The following is a 22,379-nucleotide window of genomic DNA, read 5'->3' on the forward strand; positions in this document are numbered from 1 at the left end:
TTTCAGTGGTTTGATTTCAAATCACGAGATTAAATGGCATCTCCAAAGCCTACTTAGTAGCCGTTTGGCCATGAGTAATCTTTTACTTTTTTTCGAAAAATTATTTTACTTTAGTGAAAAAAGTTAAAATTGTGGTGTTTGTCCATAAGAATTTCAAATACAATTTCAAAATTATATTTGCTAAAGTGAAAACAAGTTTTGCTTGTTTTCACTTTTTTCACTCATGCTTCTCTCCAAAATTTTCAAAAACAACTTTAATTTATATTCATGGCCAAACACAACTCCAACTCCAACTTCAAGTCCAACTCCAACTTCGAAAAATTATAATTTTCATGGCCAAACGGGCCTTAATATCAGGTACAATTGAGAGATTATGCCAAATTGGCTGTAGGAATAAAGTTAGGCCTCGTTTATTTGCACTTAGGCTGCATTTATTTTTTTAAGATTCAGACGTCTGAATTTGAATGCACATCTAAATGATTAAGATGTTGTCTCTAGATTTAAAAACTGAATGATTAAGACTATTTATTTTTCAACATCTGAATGTGCAAAATAAATTTATTTGTATATATAATAAAATAAAAAATATAATTCAAGTAAAAAACTAATTATTTATCAGCAAAGTATGTAATTTAATACAACAAAATTATTATTTGATTGAAAAAATACATTTATGTTTTTTAGTAACAGTGGAGATGGTTTATAATGGTGGTTGTGGTGACAATGATTGATGTTAGTGATTAATAATATTTGTGGTGATAGTTGTGATGGTTGATATTATGGTGACTGTTATGATGGTGACGGTTGATAGTGGTGGTTGTGGTTGTGGTTGTGATGGGACGTTGCTTGATGTTAGTAGTTGGAGGTGTTTATTGTGATGACTGAAAAATGAATGCATGATGGTTAACGATGTGTTAGTGCTAGTTGGAAATGTTATTAGTGGTGATGGTGGAGATGGTAGTTAGTAGAGATAAACTGTAGCGATGGTAGTGGTTAAAGTGGTGGCAGAGACAATGGTGGTGGTGGCCGAAGAATGTCTGAAGGTTGTAATGTATTAGTGGTAGTTAGCGGTGGTGCTAGTTGTGATAGATGAGTTGGTCGGTAGTAGGGATTGACCGGTAGTGGTTGATGATGGTGGTGGTGTTGATGGCGGTGGTGGCGGTGAATATAATTAGAATAATAGAGGTAGTAGGTGTGGTAGCGATTGATAATAGTGGTTAGTAGCGATTTTTATTGTCGATGGTGGAGGTGGTTAGTGGTGGTGGGTAGTAGTTGACAATGGTGACAGTGGCAGAGGTGGTTAGTGGTGGTGACTTATGATTATGAATAGAGTGTCAATGAATATTATCTAACACAAGAATACCTCTTCAGACCTATTAAGACTTGATTTTAGATCTGAATGATTAAGACCTATGAAGAGCTAAAATCTTAGTAAAAAACAAATGCACTTAATGGTCTGAAGTCTTAAACCATTCAAATTCAGACGTCTATTAAGTCAAACAAATGAGTCCAATGGAGGTCTGAATCTGAATGATTCAGACTTCAGACCATTAAGTGCATTTGTTTTTCATTAAGATTTTGGCTCTTCATAGGTCTTACTCATTCAGATCTGTAACTAAGTATTAATGATTAAGAGGTATTCTCATGTTGGATAATATTCACCACGAATCTATCCATAATCATCAGTCACTACTACTAACTACATCTGTCGCCACCACTATTGTCAACCACTACTTAGCCACCAACCACCACCACCATCACAACCACCATTCATAACCATAGTTGCTACTAATCACTATTTTCAGTTGCTACCATATCTATCACCTCTATTATTTTAATTTTATCCGCCGCTATCACCATCGTGAACACCACCACCACAATCAACCACCATTGGCCAATTCCAACTACTAACTAACTCATCTATCACAACTAACGTTATCGCTAACTACCACTAACACATCAGCAACATCCACACATTCTTCGGCCACCATCACTGTCACCATTATCACCGGTGTCGCCACCTCTACCACCGCTTCAACCACCATTATCACTACAATATATCTTTACTAATAATCATTTCCACTATCACAGCTAACAACATCTCCAACTATCACCAACACATCATCAACTATCATGCATTTATTTTTAACCCATCACATTAACACCTCCAACTACTAACATCAACCAACTTTACATTACTATCACTATCATAACAATCACTACAATATCAAACATCTCTACCATCACAACTCACCTCCAACATTACTAATCACTAATATCTATCATTACCACCACCACTAGTATTACTAATCATGCATCTCCATTATCACTAACAAATATAAAATATTTTTAAATCAAATAATAATTTTATTATATTAAATAAAATATTTTTCTAACATATTATTATTTTTAATGTAAATTATATTTTTAATTATATACACAAATGAATAAATTTCAAATATTCAAATATTAAAAAATAAATAATCTTAATCATTCAAATATAATTCACATTGACATTGAACCATTCATAAAAACAAATGGAGCCTTAAAGATGAAAAAGTAAGTTGGAATAGATAACGAAAGCAAAGTTTTATCTTATGGAAATAAATAGAACAAAATCCGTTATCCCCATTCTTCTCCCGCTAGGATACTGCTCCTTTTCCACCATATAAAGATTAGCACAGCAGTATTATGCAATGCCTTTGCTGTTAAATTTATCTTCTTGAATCTCGGCATTTCTTGGTTATCTCATCAGTATTGTGCTAATTCTTTAATACCCTCTTGCACATTGTGACTGCTTTTTCACTGAATGGTCTCTTGGACAAGTAATATGCAGTTTCTTGAATTTGCCATCTTTATTACTACCCTATGAGTCTGAAAAATGTGTCCTACAATATATGTCCTTAATGAGCACTTCAATGGTTGTCTTATGTCAAAGTTTTCCATCCTTCAAGAAAAGTAGCTCCATATTTGTGCATAAAAATTCTATTACTGAGGTTGGGTTTAGTTGGGGGAGGAGGAAATTTTATGGGTCTACTCCAAATGCAAAGAAGAAGAAGCATTCAAAGAAGAAAAGTTGGTGGAGAAAGTTCTTCCTTGAAGATGATGGGAATTGGTTGGGACTCAAGGATGAGGATATGCTTGATGGGCTTGAATCTGAAGGTTTAGGTAGCGATGATGATGAATTATCAGAGAATGAAAAGTTTGAAGCTTGGAAGAGACGAGCCGAGGCGATTATGGAGTTAAGGGAAGCACAAGCAGGTATAAAGAATGATGAGAACAAGAGGTGGGAGGATTGGCTTGTTGATGGAACAGTTGATTTTGGTAATGGTTCATCATGGGTTCAGGGAGACTCTGAAGACAGTATGCAGGAAGATCCTAGTGATTTAATACCAGGGAGGGGTTTGGTTAAATCCGTGAGGGATATGGTACTCGGCAAGGAAGAAGATGATATGCTATATGAAGATCGTATATTTCAGTATGCTTCATTTAATTCTGTGAGTACTTTTACTCTTCAATTTACTTAGTTCTCATTTTCATATTGTTCATTTAGTGTCTATAATGCTTCTCTGCTTTATGGTTCAACTTCTCGTCCACTCAGCTCAGGTGAAAGCTTTGCAAAAGCATATTAGAATGTAGAATAATTAGGTCCAATAATTACATATGAGAAAGCTCCTTGCAATTTACTGCCTGGTACACTGAACATAAGGTAGTTGAGTATTTTCAATACCTCAAGAAGGGATTTTGTAATAGTTAATGTGTCCAAAAGGGAGGTCTCGAAATTGCGGAGCTTCCACAAGTCAATTTATTTTCCTTTTCCTTGTTCTGCTTGACTCATTCTAAAGATAATGAATGTAGAAACATCCAACATGTCTCATATCGTGATGATCTCAGCTTTTAGAATTGCCAAACATTGCATCTGCAATGTGCTCATTAAGGTTTTCATTAGGAGCAGTTGTTCTCTTCCTGCTGCAGGCTAAGTTTTTGGCAGTGCTGATAATTGTCCCATGGGCTTTGGATTTTGTAGTCCATGACTATGTTCTTATGCCTTTTCTTGACAGGTAACTTCTGCTTGGATTCATTTATATGCCTTTTGGTTACATACTTGAAGTGCTTGATGTTTCATCTTCTGTACCTAACTTTGTTTTATTATCAAATGTTTTCCTACATTTCCTTTGGCAAGTTTTCTCTTCCTTGTTTCTATGTCATAATACGACAAATTCATCATGGACAGTAGAGTAGTAGCACAACTACAACAACATACCTAGTGAAATACACAAGTGGGTCGGGGGAGGGTGGTATATGTGCAGCCTTACCCCTATCTTGTGAAGGCAAAGAGGTTTGTTTTTGATAGACCTCAGCTCAAGTAAAACATATAAATATAGGTATGAGAGAAATAATTAGGGAAGACGTCATGTTGAAAATAATAGAAAAAAGAACAGTAGCAACAACAAATAATACGATAACAGAAGTAAAGGAAACAACATGTAATAGTAAAATTGAAGAATGAGAAAGTAGAAGAAAAATAATGGTAATGTTAATTAGGGAAACTAGACGATGCATGGTACCTGCTAACCCTCTACCCTAATCCTTGACCTCCATATCTTCCTATCTAAGATCACATCCTCGATAAGCTACAGGTGTGTCATGTACTGTCTAATCACCACTCTCCAATACTTCTTTGGGACCTCCTCTCCTTAGACCCACCATAGTCAACCTCTCCCACCTCCTCAGGGCATCTGTGCATCTTTTCTTCACATCCCCGAACCATTTCACTCTCGCTTCCCTAATCTTATCCACCACAAAAGCCACTCCCATCTTGTCCCAAATATCCTCGTTCCTAATACTATCTATCCTAGAATGCCCATACATCTATCTCAACATCCTTATTGCCGCTACTTTCATCTTCTGGACGTGCGAGTTCTTACTGTCCAATCCACACCATACAAGATAGTTGGTCTAACAATCACTTTATAAAACTTATCTTTAAGTTTTGGTGGCACATTCTTATCACACAAGACACCAGATGTGAGCCTCCTTTTATCCACCCCTCTCCAATACAATGTGTAACCTCCTCATCAATCTCGCCATTTTCTTGGATTATAGACCCAAAATACCTAAAACTTCCTCTCTTGGGAATGACATGGTAACACAACTATTCTAGCTTATTTCTTGAGATTGTGAGCAGACATCCCTGCACTACCATGGCTGACTTCTGAATCTTTGAGAACTTTATACTTTTTGGATGAGTAAAGATAATACAACAATATGGTTCAATGGAAATATTACACCTCTTGCTTGCTTATTTCCTATTCAAGTACTTACTACTTGAGAAGATACTTTTCCTGCTGATGGTTGCTAGTGTGAACGGAACTCCCATTTAAGATTTGTGTTGACTGTCTTATTTGTCATGGTCAGATATGTTAAGACTGTACCTTTAGCAGCACAGATGCTTGACGTCAGAAGAAACCAAAAGCTTGAGATGGTTAAGGAACTGAAGACTGAGCAAGCACGCTACCGCCTTGAGGTTGAGATTGGTAAATCTCCACATTTGTCTGAAAAGGAGCTGTATCTGGAGCTACGACACAAAGCGTAAAGTTTACCACAGCTGATGTCTGTTTTAATTATGTTTATCTGAAGTATTCCAAGAAATTTAGTTCACACCTTGTCTTCACATACTCGTCTTACTTCCCTTCTTCACCTACTTGTCCACCTGATGTTAAAAGACTTGGTATGAAGGAAATACCTGATTTTGTGAAAGAAGCATGTTTTTTTTGCATACACATTGGATAATCTTGCTTTGAACAACAAAATTCCTAGTGTAAAAAGGAAAACAAAGGGGCTGCAGAAGACATATACCACTTTGTGTATTCTCTTCCTTGATCTGGTAAATGTATGGATAGATTACATTTGTATTTTATATTTGACTTCGTATTTTACAATATTTTTATTTATACTTACAAATTTAGAGCTTGCATGATTCATCTTAATACATGCAATAACTCAATCTATTGGCTTGAGAGTGCTTCTAGATTATTCACATCCACTATGCTTGCTTGATTGGACTCCTTTCTATCTATTTCAAATCCTCAGCTACTTGATATCACAAAACCAATGGTATATCCTTCTTCTTCCTCCTCAACTGAAATGCTTTCACTTCTTTTCACTAGACTCCGTGATCCTCAAATTTATTCTAAAATAAAATGGGGTTTCCTATAGAACCTACCCTCTTCACTTGGAATAATTTACTGATAATGGTTTTTTGGTCAAGGACAAGAAGATAAATCAAGTGTTGCACCACTGTAGAAACTTAGCGCTCTCTATTCTCTTCATTTTTCCAAGACCAACTCATCTCCTTTTGCATTATCCAGCAATGCCTCCTCGTCACATCTGCACAACCATTTAGGGAATCCTAGCCAAATTTTCTTACTGATAATGGTGAATAAAGGATTATTTCCTGCAGTTCTTTTTAAAATAATACTTGTAAGGTGTATCAATTTGGCAAACAATCCAGATTGTCTTTTCAGTCTTCTAATGATATTGCCAGCTTTTCATTGAATTGATCTATTCTGCTGCTTGGCTAGCACCTTCTAATTCTATTTACCCTTACTACATTTTGTTTATTGAAGACAGTATAAAGTTCTGTTTAATGTACGAAAATTGGAATCATTTGATAAATTCAAAAAGTGCCATGCATTGTTTCAAATTGTACTCAATTTTATTTTGTTCAATCAGGTGGGGGGAAAGAACGCGATAATCCAATGTTTTCTTTTGTTTTCAAATCACAAGGCATGCATTATCAATTTTCTTGTTCCTACACTTAGACTCAAATATGGTCATGCTGACTGAGAGTATGGTCACATCACAAATGTTGTTTGAGGTCTTTTATTTCAAGCCTCCATTCCTTTTGTCATTTTAGGCAGATGCAACCTGCACCATAATGTTACTCCCTTTCCTAGTTTTGGATTTCTTTACCCTATGAAAAATTGGATGACAAGCTTCCTTGTGACAAAAGAGGATTAGGAATTGAATTCCATGTTTAGTCGTTCAAAAGTTAGGGGTTTTATAGTGTTTGCAAGCATTTCATAAAAAGGAAAACCTATAATTGTTTCCTTAGATGTTCATTAGTTACGTAAACACAGACATAGGGATCACGTCTTTCTATATTTACACTCTTAACTCATCCTCTCAAACGGGAGTATATATGTTGTATGCTCCTATCTTTCCGTAAATATAATCAATTCTTGGCCCTCGAAGTGATTTTTAAGGAAATTTGCTAACTGATTAGTCGAGTTAACAAAATCACGAGCAATGCATCCTAACACAGTCTATTAAGAAAATGACAATATACTTTGATGTGCTTTGTTCTTTCACGAGATGCATAATTTGAGGCCATATGCAGGGTATCCTGATTCTCACAAATCAGTTCATTGTTTCATGTCCTTTGAGTTTTTATTCTTGAAGAAGTTGCTTCAACCATATGAGCTCACATGTGGCTAAAGCCATGGCACAGTATTCTGTTTTCTTGCTTCATCTTGCCATTACACTTGCTTTTGTAGGATATTAAATTCGCTCCAATCAGGATATAATACCTTGAAATAGATTGTGATATTGCCCAATCTGTATCAGATTACCTGTGTATGTCCTCCGTCCTTGTATATCAGATCTTGTCATGATCTCCTGGAGAGAGCCCTAGATATACCTTACGCTAGACCGGAAGCTATCATAAGATGAACACGGTTCTTTGGTGCTTTCCTTATCATTGTACAAAGGTTGGCTCATTAACCAATTAGACGTGTCCACTGCTTTTTTTCATGACAAGTCGCAATACAGTGCTTTTATGAGGCAATTTAAGAGGTTCGATCATGTGAAATTTTTAACACTCACCTCATGCATGATTTCAATGTCTTGGAACCTTTTTTCTCAACCTTTCCTTTCAACAGTCTCATGATTGCCACTTGTTTATTTTTCTCGAAGGCCATGATATCTTGATTCTTCTTATCTATGTCGATGACCTAGAACTTTTTGGTTCATCCAAACTGTTGATTTCTTACTCTCATCAATTCAATCCAAATCTTTTGTGAAAGGCTTAAGTAGCCTTTGTCACACTTGGCATCAAGTTATTATCCAACTTGTTGGTCCAACACAGATACATTACTGATATCCTTAAGTGGTTAACTTGGCTCAGGTAAACCTTTCCAAACTCTCACTTTTCCTTTGCCTGAAATATTTCCTTTTATCATAAAATCTTTCTATATACCGTTCGCGATGCCTCTGTAATTTCTCCATCAACCTCATGCATCTCATCTTCAGACAGTCAAGAGGACCTTTCGATACTGGAAGGCAAATCCACTTATCTCTGGCAATCATACTCCAGTTTGTCATCTTCCTTAGCTCGCTTCTCAGCTACAGATTGGGTTGGAGAGTCTGCAACTGACTGCCCCACCTTGGGTTTTGTGTTTTCCTTAGGGAAAATCTGGTTGCGTGGACCAAGAAAGAAACAACCTGCAGTAAAGATATCTCGCACAGGATGCTGAGTGTTTGTTTTTCTCCTTAGCATGTATGTTAGAATAGAACTTGTATGTTCGTTGTACTTTGGACTCTAACTTGTACAGTTTATCAATAAATACATAAATACATGAATAAGGTCAGCCTATTAGCTGGAGAGGGCTTCATACTATTTTCCTCAACTTGTTTGTTGATATTATATTTAGGGCAAGTCTGTCTTTACATCCAAGCATGATGCACTTAAAGGGATTCGCGACTGGAATTTTTTAATCTAGGAGCTATGCTCGAAGAAGATGATAGCTAAATCAGGGAGTAATCTGAGAATTGTAGCTAAAAAAGAAATTATAGAGAGAATATAGAAGAGAGAAACTTGAGATATTATTCATGAATGAATGATTACACCAGTGATGCTTGGTTTTATAGCTAACAGTCCCACTTGAGAGCTATAACTAACTCTCTAACCGATTAACTAACTATGTGACTTGAGCTACAGTAATAACTGCAATGAACAGTAAAAACAGATTTTTGAATTCTAATACAATTTAATTACTTCTAACTAATTTGCTGATTCCAGTTGTGCTTCAATTCATCTTCAATTTCCCAACTTGCATGATTACCCCTCCCTTAAAGAACATCCTTGTCCTCAAGGATTAAAGGAAGGAAACCTCAGCAGTAACTCGAAAGTATATTCCCATGTAGCATGTGTTTCACCAATTCCAGTCCATTGCACCAAGACTTGCTCTACAGCCTTGTTTCCCCTTTTGACCAATCTCTTATCTAACACCATCTCTAGAGTAGGGCAATAAGGACTAGAGAGATGTATGACAAGAGGATGAGTGAAACTCAGAGGTAAGGCATGCCACCTCTTTAGTTGAGAAACATGGAAGGTATGGTGAATGAGAACATCACTAGGCATTAAGAGCTTATAAGCAACAACTCCTATCTTGTCTTCAACCATATAGGGGCCATAATACTTAGCAGCAAATTTGTTAAAAGGCCTGGCAGCCACTGAAACTTGTCTGTAAGGTTGCAATTTCAGATAAACCCAGTCACCTACTTCAAAGGACCTCTTTGATCTATGCTTGTTGGCAATGTCTTGCATTCTTTGTTGAGCCCTGATAATATGGAACTTTAGCAACTGAATAACAGCCTCTCTAGCCTCTAAGCTTCTATCTACCATCTCCACATCACTTTCACCCACTAAGTAAGGTAGATGAATGGGAGGTTTTTGACCATATAAAGCTTCATTGGGTGTGCACTTAATAGTGGTGTGATAGGTAGTATTGTACCAAGGGAAAGATGATTAGGCCATTCTCTTGGACAATCAGAGCAAAAACATCTCAAGTAAGTCTCTAAGGTCTTGTTGACCACCTCAGTTTGGCCATCAGTCTGAGGGTGGTAAGCAGTAGATCTCTGAAGTTGTACACCTTGCAAGGTGAATAATTCTTGCCAAAAAGCACTTAAGAAGACTGGATCTCTGTCACTAGTCATGGTAACAGGTAATCCATGTAGTTTAAAGATGTTAAGCATGTAGCAACTGACTGAGCTGTGTATGGGTGTTGCAGACTTAAGAAGTGACTGTATTTGATGAGCCTGTCTACCATCACCAAGTTGACATCTTTACCATAGGATTTAGGAAAACCTTAAATGAAATCTAAGCAAATATCAGTTCATACACCTTCAGGTAGAGGTTGCAAATACCCTGGAGAAGTAGCTGCATCATACTTATGTCTTTGACAAACATCACACTGATTGATGAACCTCCTCACATCTGCAGTAAGTGTTTTCCAATAGAAGAGGGATTATAACCTCCATCTAGTAGCATCCATGCCTGAGTGTCCACCTTGTGGAGGACTATGCCACAAGGAGATAATGTCAGTCTTCAACTGTTGATCATCACCTATAACTAACCTTCCTTTCCATTTAAGTTGACCACCACACCAAGTGTAAGATTTAAAAGGTTAAGTCTGAACTTTCTATATAATAACCTGTAATGCAGGATCCATCTCCCAAGATGCCTTAATCTTCATGTACAATTCATGTGGAGTGAGTAATGAGATTGCTAATGATTCAGCATCAGACATTCTTGACAATGCATCAACACTATTCTTAGAGCCTTTTTGTACTCAATACTAAAATCAAAAGCCATTAGTTTGGATATACCAGCAATTTGGAAATCAGTGTGAATTGGTTGATCAAGCAGGTGTTTCAAAGCCTTTTGGTCAGTTCTCACAATAAAATGGTTGTGCAACAAGTAGTGTGACCATTTGGTAACTGCCAAAATGAGAGCAAGCAATTCTGTCATATACAGACATAACTTGATGTTTAGGAGCTAAGGACTTGCCTTATATAAGCAATAGGGTGTCCTTGTTGCATTAACACAGCTCCAATGCCGTTACCACTATCTGTCTCCACAACAAAAGGTAAGGAAAAGTTAGGCAAGGCTAGCACTGGAGCAGAAACCAATGCCTGTTTTAGTGTACTGAAAGCCTCATAAGCTTGCTTAGACCAGTGGAACCCTTCCCTCTTTAACATATTATGAAGGGGTCTACATATAATTCCAAAGCCATGTATAAACCTCTTGTAGTAGCTTGCAAGGCCTAAGAATCCTCTTAATTGTTTGAGATTAGTAGGCAAAGGCCATTTTTGAACAACTATAATCTTTCTAGGATCAGTTGAGACCCCCTCTGCACTGATGAAATGGCCTAAATACTCCACCTTAGTCACTCCTAAGGCATACTTAGACATCTTAGCATATAACTGGTACTGTTTCATTAATTCAAACACAGCATGAACATGAACAAAGTGATCAACCAAGGATTTACTGTAGATTAAGATGTCATCAAAAAACACCAATATTAACTTTCTTAATAAAGGTTTGAAAACTGTATTCATAAGTCCTTGGAAAGAAGATGGAGCATTGGTTAAACCAAAAGGCATAGCCAAAAACTCATAATGACCTTTATGAGTTTTGAAAGTTGTCTTATGAGTGTCTTCTTCTGCCATTCTCAACTGATGATACCCTGCTCTAAGATCAATCTTTGAGAATATAACAGTACCCCCTAATTCATCCAACAAGTCTTCATTCATGGGAATTGGGAATTTGTCTTTAACAGTCAACTGGTGGAGACTTCTATAATCAACACAAAGTTTCCAAGACCCATCTTTTTTTCCACTAACACCACATGAGAAACATATGGGCTAGAGCTATGTTGAATAACCCTTTGATCCATCATCTCCTGTACCAATTTCTCGTTCTTAAATGCAGGATATTTGTAAGGTCTATTACTAACATGAATTGCAATCTGTGATCAAATGCATCTCTATGAGGTGGTAAGGTGCCAGGCAACTCAAAAATACAAGCAAATTGTTCGAATAAGAGCTTCATTTCTGGTAACAAGTTAGTACCTGGAGTGACTTGAATACTGCAACAATTTACTTCATCTGCTGCAGGGTTGGTTACTGTCATCATGAACATTTGAGCTTCTTGGCTTTCCTGCTTGATTAGGGACTTAGCCTTAGCAGCTTTTATGTGTACTCTGGCTCCTCTTAACACATGTTTCTTTCCTTGATACATGAATTCAATGGATTTATTCTGGAAGTCAAATAAGATTCTTCCCAATGTAATTAACCATTGAACCCCAATACAATGTCAACGTTTCCTAGTGGTAAGATTAGGTTATGAACTCATTTGATTCACTAGTCACAACAGGGACTGATTCCCGTACTTTAGCTAGCTCCATGTCCCCTTCTATCTCCACTATATACAACTGTTTGTTACATCTACAATTGTTCCTTTGTACATATTTCTCATCACAGAAAAAACCAAGGCCTTTTGCCCTTTTCTCATTCATTTCTGCTACTAATAGCCTTTTACCAGGACTTTTGCTACCTCCAATTTGCTTTTGTTTAGAAGGTTGCTTATAAGTGGAATTGGATGCAAGGTTGTAAGAAGGTTTTTGCGTATACACAGGGTTAACCACTGCAGGAGTAGGTAATAAGTCACTATTACTCTTATAAGGTACCATCAAACCCCATGACTGAGCTTGTGCTTCAAACACCTCTTCTTGTAGCCTAGCTACCTTATAAGTCTGCATCAATGTTTTAGGACCTTGTATTCTAATAGCCTTATTTAGTGTTGGAGTTAAACCCCTTAGGAAACAGCTGATAGCATTTGCATTTGACAAGTTAACCCTAGTCAGAAGTTTATTAACTTCAGCCTGATACTCCCTTACACTACCAGTTTGTCTCAAGTTCTTTAGGGCTTCAATTGGATCCTCAAATCCATCCCCAAACCTCTCATTTAGGGGCTATGACATATTCAGTCCAAGTAGGATCCACTACAGAATTCCTGCACCTCATATATGATCTATTCCAGGCTATGGCCTCATCATCAAAATGGATGGATGCTACCTTAACCCTCTGCTCAAAAGGTACTTCATCCATGGCAAAAAAAACTGGTCGACCTTATATAATCAAGTCCTTAAATCTTGGCCTGAAAATCTAGGAAATTCAAGTCGAGAATACTTTTTAAAGTAATTACCATGTGAATTTGAGCTGTGATGACCTTCTTTTAGCCTTTCCTCTTGCTGTAGCTCCATTGAACCAGCCCTTCCATTAGTGGATTCTACTCTGTTTTGTTCTCATTCTTTCCCTTTCTGCGCCATTGACCCCAATGCTTCACGAATCTCGTACAATTCTTTATCAGTTTGTTGATTTTTTGCATTCATACTCAACATTCCTTCCATTAACTGCTGCAGCTGAACTAAAATTTGTGTCAATTTATCATCCATTTCTTCTCTAGATTTATCTTAACCTTTACTTCTCACCATTATCATTCCAAGAACCTACAAGCTCTGATACCAATTGATGCGCTTAAAGGGATTCGCGGCTGGAATTTGTAAATCTAGGAGCTATGCTCGAAGAAAATGATAGCTAAATCAGGGATTAATCCGAGAATTGTAGCTAAAAAAGAAATTATAGAGAGAATATAGAAGAGAGAAACTTGAGATATTATTCATGAATGAATGATTACACCAGTGATGCTTGGTTTTATAGCTAACAATCTCACTTGACAGCTGTAACTAACTCTCTAACCGATTAACTATGTGACTTGAGCTACAGTAATAACTGCAATGAACAGTAAAAACAAATTTTTGAATTCTAATACAATTTAGCTACTTCTAACTAATTTGCTGATTTCAGTTGTGCTTCAATTCATCTTCAGTTTCCCAACTTGTATCAAAGCATCTCCTTGGAGCCTCTTCTTTTGCTAATGCATTGACATATCTAGACAAACTGATTGTCTCCATGAAACAATGAATAATATTTTAGTGAAATCCTTCCCTGAAATCATCTTATAAGATGTCTCACTTAAGATCCTGACATGACTTTATTGATTTATGATACTGTTAGTCTCTGGACCATCGCATTTGCAGGTTACAACTGCGGGATGAGCGGAGATTAGAAAATCGCAAGGCATTTGCTAATATATGGTCGGACTTTGTCTTTGGGGTCTCATTGTTCATTCTTTTGTTCTTTAATGAGAGTAAAGTAAGTTCTCCCCAATATCGGAACAATATCTTTTTTCCTCCAAATTTGTATGTTTGCCTATATACTGGTATCATCTATGTTATGGGCAAAAAAGGCTAACATGAATTGACAAACTCGGTTGGACTTGGTGTGATTAAGATAAATAAAGTTTTTTCTTAAATGCCATTTTTTCCTAATATTGCTTTTGATCGTAGCTTGCCTATTGTATCCTGTCATCTTTTACTACTACTCTATTCACTACTATCGCACTAGCACTACCACCAATTTTCATCCACATGCACCACCACAACCACCTTTACTACCAATCATACTACCTCCATCACACAACCACCATTACTTACCATTGCCACCAACCAGCATTATTGCTAGCCACTACTAGCCGCAACCACCACCAAACACCTCCACCGCCGTACACCACTAGCGACCACTGCACAATCATCATTTACTACTACCACCAGCCACCAGTGCACAACCACCATTAACGACAACCTCCACTAACAATAGCCACAACCAGCCACCACCTCACAGCTATCACTACCGACCACCACCACCCACAACTACCACCACCGCTAGCTTTTAGAGTGTACTTCATCTAACAAACAATTTTTACAATATCATTTAATTTAAGATTTTCTTAATATTATGTGGCCATAATAATTACTCCCTCCGTTTAAAAAAGAATGACCTACTTTGACTTGGCACAAAATTTAAGAAAATAAAGAAGACTTTTGAATCTTGTGGTCTTAAATTAAAGTTGTATCAAATGTACCAAAATGCTCTTTAATCTTATGGCCCTAAACATGTCATGTGGAAAGTTGAAATTAAAGTATTGCCAAAAAAGGAAAGGGATCATTCTTTTTCAAACGGACTAAAAAGGAAAGTAGGTCATTCTTTTTTAAACAGGGGGAGTATATTTTATTTGAATTTTATATTTATAAGTTTTTAGATAAATATAAAGTATACACATTTAAGATGCTGAGAAAACAAAGAGTCGTAATTACCCAAATACAGAGTCATATCTTCATAATCAAGCATTTATTTAGATTTTTTATTTTGATAAGGTTATTCAGATTTAGACATCTTAACTTTACAAAATGTGGCCCTAGTTGTTATTTAGATTTGTTAAAAAAGTGAACTTGTCAGTTGTCTTGGTGTTTATAAATTATAAAATTTTCTTGTCAATTTCTGCAGGTAAAGCTTCTCAAATTTACTGGATACAAGATACTAAATAATATCTCCGACACCGGCAAAGCATTTGTGATTATTCTGATTACTGATATCTTTTTGGGGTAAAATTTGATGCTATTTCGTGCTTATGGCCAAATTGGATGTTGTATATTAATTTATCTGTAAATATATCCATGTTAGCTAATTTATAAAAGAAAGTCAACTGTCGTTCATTACTTTCCAATTCACAGAAGCAAAGGGTTTAAGTAACCTACACCTTTTAATATGCTTTCCTTTGTACAAGTACTTCACGTGAACGAGGTGCATCATCTAGATGTAAAATTATTATTGCCATCTCCTCAAAATTTAGGGGCGCCAATCCTAATTTTACTCTCGTATCTTTTCGTATTCATTTCTATTTCCTTGGCTATCTATTCGTGTCTTTTGCAAATTGTCAGCATTTGCCACTTCTTAAAAGTAATGGAAGGCACTGCATCATGTTGGATAATGTGGTGAATATGTTCAGGTATCATTCTGAATCTGGTTGGGCGACTTTGCTCGAGGTGCTTGCTGAGCATTATGGTATTGAAGCTGATCAAGCAGTGATAACCATATTTGTCTGCCTGGTTCCGGTTTTCATTGATGCCTGTGTGAAGCTTTGGGTATGTGCTATTTTTTGAATAACTTGTATTCGTTTTTATTTTAATCTGGAAAGTGAACAAAGCATGTACCTGTAAAGTCCTCCTTGCCCCTCATGGATTATCTTCTTGTTTAAAATAAGCCAATCGGTTGAGTAATGTCAAAGTTACTCTCCAATGCATATTTTCTCTTTGATTTACAAGAGAGTGTCCAAGCTATATATGATGTAAAGTTCTCTTTGACCTGTTGACAAAGTAAAACCAAATTCATGCCAAGAACATGAATTCATGTATTAGGAAATTAATGCTAAGATGCATGTATGCTTTTATTCATGAACTAGGAACAGGAAAAATTTAGAATTAAATCATGATACATGTGGTAGAAAAGATAAATGTTCGAAGGATTCCTATAAATACTTGGGCACTACAACATTTATGTAAATCAAGTTGGTAGAAGAATATTTTCCTCCACTTATCTTCAAAGAGAAAATCATTCGTTGAGAAGCAAGTTGAGTGAAGTAAAGAAGAATCACTTCCTTGCTTGTCTTCCAAGAGAAGATTGAGGGTACTCACCTTTTCGAAAAAATTTCAACATTTGGCATCAGAGTAGTCTTGGAGAACCTGTGGAGAATCAAATTTTCATAAGATTCGAAAGAATGAATTTTCAAATTGAAATGAGATTTTTTTGTGAAATAAATATGAATGAGGTTAGCTACTATAACTATGAGGATGTTGTGCTAGAGAAGCACCGTCTTGAAGAAATTGTTTCGGTAGGTGAAATTACCAAGATTCAAAAGTTGAATAGCTTTTGAAGGATTTTCTTAGGGCAAGGAGCCCAACAAGGGTGTCAACTCTAACGAAGCAGTTGTTTATCGAGTAGTTGCACGACAATGAATCTTGAGTAAAGAGGTAGCAGATGATATTGTGTCATGATGAGATGAATAAGAAAATTCACTCTCATCTATCAAAGGATTGGTGATTTCTCAGAAGGTTTCTTTGTATGAAACCCGTGAAAAGATGAAGATGATGACAACAGTGATGATGAGGAAAGCATATGCCAAATTGTGCTGGAGACATGTGAAAGAAGACTTAGTGGAAAAGACACTATTTATCACTGGGAAAGATTGACCTTGGTAAACAGTGTATTGAACTCAATGCCTACTTATATTATGTCATTATTCCCTCTACTTGTGAAGATTGAACATAGAATAAACAAAATAAGGAGGTCATTGTTATGGTATGGTAACAAAGACCTTGTTAAATGGAGAACAATGCTTAAACATAAAAACGATAGGAGACGGATTAAAAATCTCAGAATGCACAATAAATGTTTGCTTATGAAGTGGTTATGGAGATTCAACTTAGAAGAGGAAGCACTGTGGAATAGAGTTGTTAGGGTCAAGTATGGCATCTAACGTAGCTGGTGTACCAAGCTAATGAAAATACACATGGGGTGTCAGTCTGGATGAGCATTAGGAATCTGAGGCCTGAATTTAAGCAGCTCGTAGGTATTATTAAAGTGGGAAATGGATGCAAAACTTTTTTCCGACATGATGGTTGGATTAGCCATGGTCCCCAAAATGATCAATTTCCCTGATTTGTTTTCTGCATTGACATGCACTGAAGGTACGGTGGCTAAGTTTGAAGCTAATGGATCCTGGACAGTCAAACTTCAGAAGAATTATGAATGATTGGGAATGTCAAAGTGTGTGGTAACTGCATAAGCTGTTTGAAAGTTTTCAAAGTTGCTCCTAAAGTTCATATAAATTGCTTTGGGAAAGGATACAACAAAGGGAAATTCTCTGTCAAATCTTGCTGCAGAATTGTATCCAAGGAAGAGCAACTCCAATCTATTAAACCATGGCCCTGGAAACGCATCTGGAAGTCCAAAGCTACTTACAAAGTGGCGTGTTTCTCGTGGATTGTGACCAAAAAATCATACCTGGCAGTAGACAATCAATAGAAAAGAGGGTTCTCTCTATGCAATAGATGTTATGTATGTGGTGATCTAGTAGAAACTCTTAATCATCTCTTTTTACATTGTCCTTTCACTGAACAGCTATGGCAGCTATTTCGGAATTTGTTGGGTATCAAATGGTCCATGCCTGGTACTACATATGATCTTTTGCGATGCTGGTTTATGGACAAGACAAAGTAAGAAAAAAATGGTGAACTGCTGTTCTTTCTTGTATCTGGTGGGTGGTTTGGGAGAAAACGAACTCCAAATGTTTTGAAGAGAAGGACAAATCATCTATGTTGCTCGGACTCTCCAAAATTGTTGCCGCACCGTGTCAGATTCTCCAAAATGCACTACTTTTGGAGTATCTGGCGTGCACCCGTCAACATTTGTGAAGAGTCTGAGCAACTTAGCAAATCATCACTGAGGATAAAGCTAGATTGCCTTTTCTTGTTGCATTCTTGGTTTAAATTGGAATATGTTATAGAGACAGGAGCTTTATTAGAATTCATGGTGTCCCTCCAGGTTTAGAAGAGGTCATACTTTAATTGGTAGAATTTACAGCAATCTCCTGGTGCTGTTTTGTAAATACAATCATTATCTTCTCAAAAATAAGAAGATTTAAAGGATGATTGGGTCATTGCAACAGTTATACATCCTTAAATTCACTATTTAATTTTGTGGTTGTTGTCATTGAAGAGTGCATGGATTTGGACACTATGACCTTGCTGAGCTTGCACGGTCTTTCCTAGCCTGTGAAGAAAGACGAAATAAGCGGAAATAAGAATTATTAAACGAGCGAAAAACAAAATAAGCTGAAACAAGAATTATTGAACAAACTTTGCAACCATAGGATCTCTGAAGGAGAAAGATCAAAGACATGCCTCACCTCAGAGAGGCTGAGAACATAGACAAAGTAGAGGAAGATTTATGAAAGAAGTTGAGCTCAAGTTTCTGAAGTCATTAGACCGAGTTGTGCATATCTTCACCAAGTCAAGAAAAATTTATGTGTTCTAGATTTATCTCTTGGAGTGATGAATCTGGTTAAATGGGAGAGTCTGAAAAAGTAAACTAGATTCAGCATTCATCCCGAGTGCATAAATTTTACCTAGTTCATGTATCAGTAAATTAATGCTAAGACACATGTATGCTTTTATTCATGAACTAGGTTCTAGGGAATAGGAAATATTTGAACCAAATTATGATGCATGTACTGGTATAGGTTCGTTTTAATAGAGTTCCCCTAAATGCCTAGGCACTACAATATTTATGTTAGTCAAGTTGGTAGAGGTATATTTTCCTCCACCCGTCTTCAAAGATAGATCATTGATTGAGAAAGCAAGTTGAGTGAACTAAATAAGAATCATTTCTTCACTTGTCTTCAAGATAAAATGATTAATTGAGAGTGTAGTCATCCTCTCTGGAATTTCCAACATGACCCTTATGCATTCAAAAGAAACGAAATTTTAGTATCAGTAGGCTTCTTTACTAATATTTCTAAAATATCTTTGTTTTTGTTTGTAGAAATCCATTTATCATGTGTACTTTCTCTATGATATTGGAAGCAATGCAACCCATATTACTATTCTCTAACAGAAGACTGTATTTGCTTTCCAGTTATTTAAATTCTTGCCGAGATTATCACCTAGAGTGTCCAATATTTTCCGGGAAATGACAAGGCATTAGAGTGGCTTTCCACTTTTCCATATAGAGGCTCCTTTACATGAAGTTGGAGTAAAGTGTAAAAGGACGTTTGGTATTTTTCGTAATGTGAATAGCTTGTCATCAAAGTGGCATCAATCTTTGAATATCTTGATCGAAATTGTGGGAATATTTGTTACCCACATTATTTGTTTGTCAACAATATTTAGATTCTGAATAAAAAGTTTGTTAGAAGCTTAAAAACACCTTCTGTATCTGTTTATCGCTTCATCTGGAAACTCTTTATATGAGCTAAACTTCATATGTAAACATCCCTTCAGCCATGGGAAGTGAGGCTTACCAATGTCGGAGAAACCATAGGTCAAACATAGCCAACATTTCATCTGGAGTTACATGGTTGGGGCGATACATAACTCGGGATTTTTCTTCTATTTTTAATTTTTGCTGCAATTTCCGGGAACATGTAAAACCATTCCAGGGTACAAAATGTTGCTCCTTGTTATTTGAAGTATAGTAGTTTAAGCAGGAGGTCACTGGTTCAAGCCTTGGAGCAACTATCGGTAAAGTTGTTGTGGGTTCAAGCCGTGGAAACAACATCTTGCAGAAATGCATGGTATGGCTACCAATAGACCCTTGTGGTCGAGCCTTTCCCCGGACCGTCCATCCTAAAGTTCCAAATCTATATCCAACACCAGAGGTTCCTGATGAGAACAAATTGTACCGTGTATGGCAGGAGCTTTAGTGCACCGGGTTGCCCTTAGTATAGTTCAAGCTGTGCTTGTTAAAATCTCTAACATTAATCATCTTCAATTCAATAAATTGCTAAAATCATGCCCTGGTTCTATATCAAAGCTTAACATGCACGATAATGTGCTTCGTAAGTAATGTTAATTTCTGTGATATATTAGTTTTGGCGATTTCAAGAATACTTTGATAAACTCTGATCTTTGAATTACCTCATGCTACTTTCTATGACGTACAAGTGTTGGTAATTTTAAGGAAACTTTGCTCTATGATTCACGTACCTATTGGTGTTCCTTCTTAGATTGCCATTGTTGAAATACTGCCTTCTGGTGAGAGTATAGGATTTCATCGTAAGTGAAACTTTACTTGTTTGACTTGTAGTGAGTTGTGTATAAAGTGGTATTATGCCAAGATTTCAATTTGTCATGAAATAGTTTAATTACATTATAATCAACTGATTTTGGACTAGTTCATGGCGTTCTTGCTTTCCTTATCATGTTTATTAATTATTATGTGATAGTTTGACTATAAATGAATCACTTTTTATTGAGATCTATGTTTACTGAGAGTTGAGTATTTGAAAATTTAATCTAAACTGTTCCTGATTAATCGATCACTATGAATTACATACTGATATTCCGGAGAATCAACATATATTAATGTTCTCCGTTGGATAAATATTAGACCTCATTTACTAAATTATATCCTTGGTCATATGGAGATATTATCCAGTACTTCCCAATGATTAATATTTTTACGGAAAAGGCTCAATGTGAAATTAAATAAAAATGTCATTTATTATTAATTTAGTCTAAAACTATCCTTGTTGTCAATACTTTGGTCCAAATATGTCTCTGCATCCGTACTTTATTTTAGCAACTCTTGATGGACAACCTTTAGCTCAAACCAACCAGAAAAGGAAACATTATTTCCTTCGCTCTATGCATTTATATTGAAAGTTGAACACTCGCAATCCCCTAAAATCTAACGTATCTCACATTCAATAAAATGCCGTTAAATACACGAGAATTATTAAAAAGCACAATAAGTTAACAGTGATAATACAGTTATTTAGGTCTATTATTTTTCATGTACTAGTCAAGTGTACGTGCACTGCATGTGTATATCACGTTAGTCAATTATAATAAATATAAAAAGGATATAGTTATTTTTGTGTATATATAACTATACTTCCAAAACAATGAATGAAAAAAATATTCGTAAACCAACATGAATGGATTTATTTTTGGATGCACGAAAATTTAAATAAGTAAGAAAGAAAGGTTTGGAACTAAAATTTGGGTAAGTTCATATGACCCTGTCAAATTTTTGAATTTATTATAAAGGTATAGTGTTAGCCGAACTTACAATAGATACAAAGTAGAAGGCTACCCCGATATTCCTCTTCTATGATTCAGAAGTTAGCCATCAAACTATCACATTAATTTGTTGAATTCATTAACAATATGAGCTAAAATATAATCAACTTTTTTTGCCATTATTATTGTATAGTGATCCAGTTACCTGCAATATTTTCCAAGTAAACTTATACTGCCATGCTGATTTTTAAAATTCTAATATGCATAATATGCCTTGAAATCTCGTAAAAAGAAATCGATAGACGTAATGAGAATAGACTAATTTGGAAGAATGCTTTGTATAAGAACCCGATTCTACATATAATATACGAAGCAAGAAGAAAGAAAAAATATATTCTTTTTGTCCCTTTTTGAATTTAGGATTCAAACGATTAAACTTTATCTCTACATAAAATTTTTGTCAAAAGTCCAACCAAATATTCTATTTACCACCTGTATTAAACAGAAAAAATACCATATGATAACATAACAGAAACTACAATATGATTGCGTTATCAGAACAATACAATTAAAAATAATCTTTACAACAGAATCAAATTATAAAATTATATGCAAAATACATACATTAAAAACTAAAAATAAATATAAACAAAATCTAGATAATATGTTGCAAAAAATTGTGAAAAGAGACATATATAGATTGTATCATAGAATTCATTGCAAATTAAAATATCACAATTGAGAGTCGGTTGCTAAATAAGAAGCACCTTCATATTAAAATAGGAAAGGAAAAAAAAATCCTATATTTAAAAGGACTCATAAATTAATTAA

At 35.8% G+C, this 22,379-nt stretch overlaps 1 protein-coding gene across 4 annotated transcripts; it reads left to right on the forward strand.

Moving 5' to 3' along the window:
- The first annotated feature begins 2,566 nt into the window (after positions 1 to 2,566).
- Positions 2,567 to 19,730, forward strand: LOC107878003 (chloroplast envelope membrane protein). Of its 4 annotated transcripts, none has more exons than XM_047393735.1 (7): positions 2,567 to 3,497; positions 3,976 to 4,061; positions 5,419 to 5,592; positions 13,947 to 14,061; positions 15,253 to 15,350; positions 15,755 to 15,890; positions 19,348 to 19,730. In XM_047393735.1, exons 1-7 carry the CDS (start codon positions 2,898 to 2,900, stop codon positions 19,414 to 19,416), a joined length of 1,278 nt encoding a protein of 425 aa, XP_047249691.1. In that variant the 5' UTR covers positions 2,567 to 2,897; the 3' UTR covers positions 19,417 to 19,730. The 4 variants fall into 4 exon arrangements, with proteins under 4 accessions (XP_047249691.1, XP_047249690.1, XP_016580328.1 ...); XM_047393734.1 differs by having other exon boundaries at positions 19,441 to 19,730; XM_016724842.2 differs by lacking the exon at positions 5,419 to 5,592.
- Positions 19,731 to 22,379: the final 2,649 nt, after the last annotated feature.

Source organism: Capsicum annuum, chromosome 7, assembly GCF_002878395.1.
Source record: "Capsicum annuum cultivar UCD-10X-F1 chromosome 7, UCD10Xv1.1, whole genome shotgun sequence".
Classification (NCBI taxonomy): domain Eukaryota; kingdom Viridiplantae; phylum Streptophyta; class Magnoliopsida; order Solanales; family Solanaceae; genus Capsicum; species Capsicum annuum.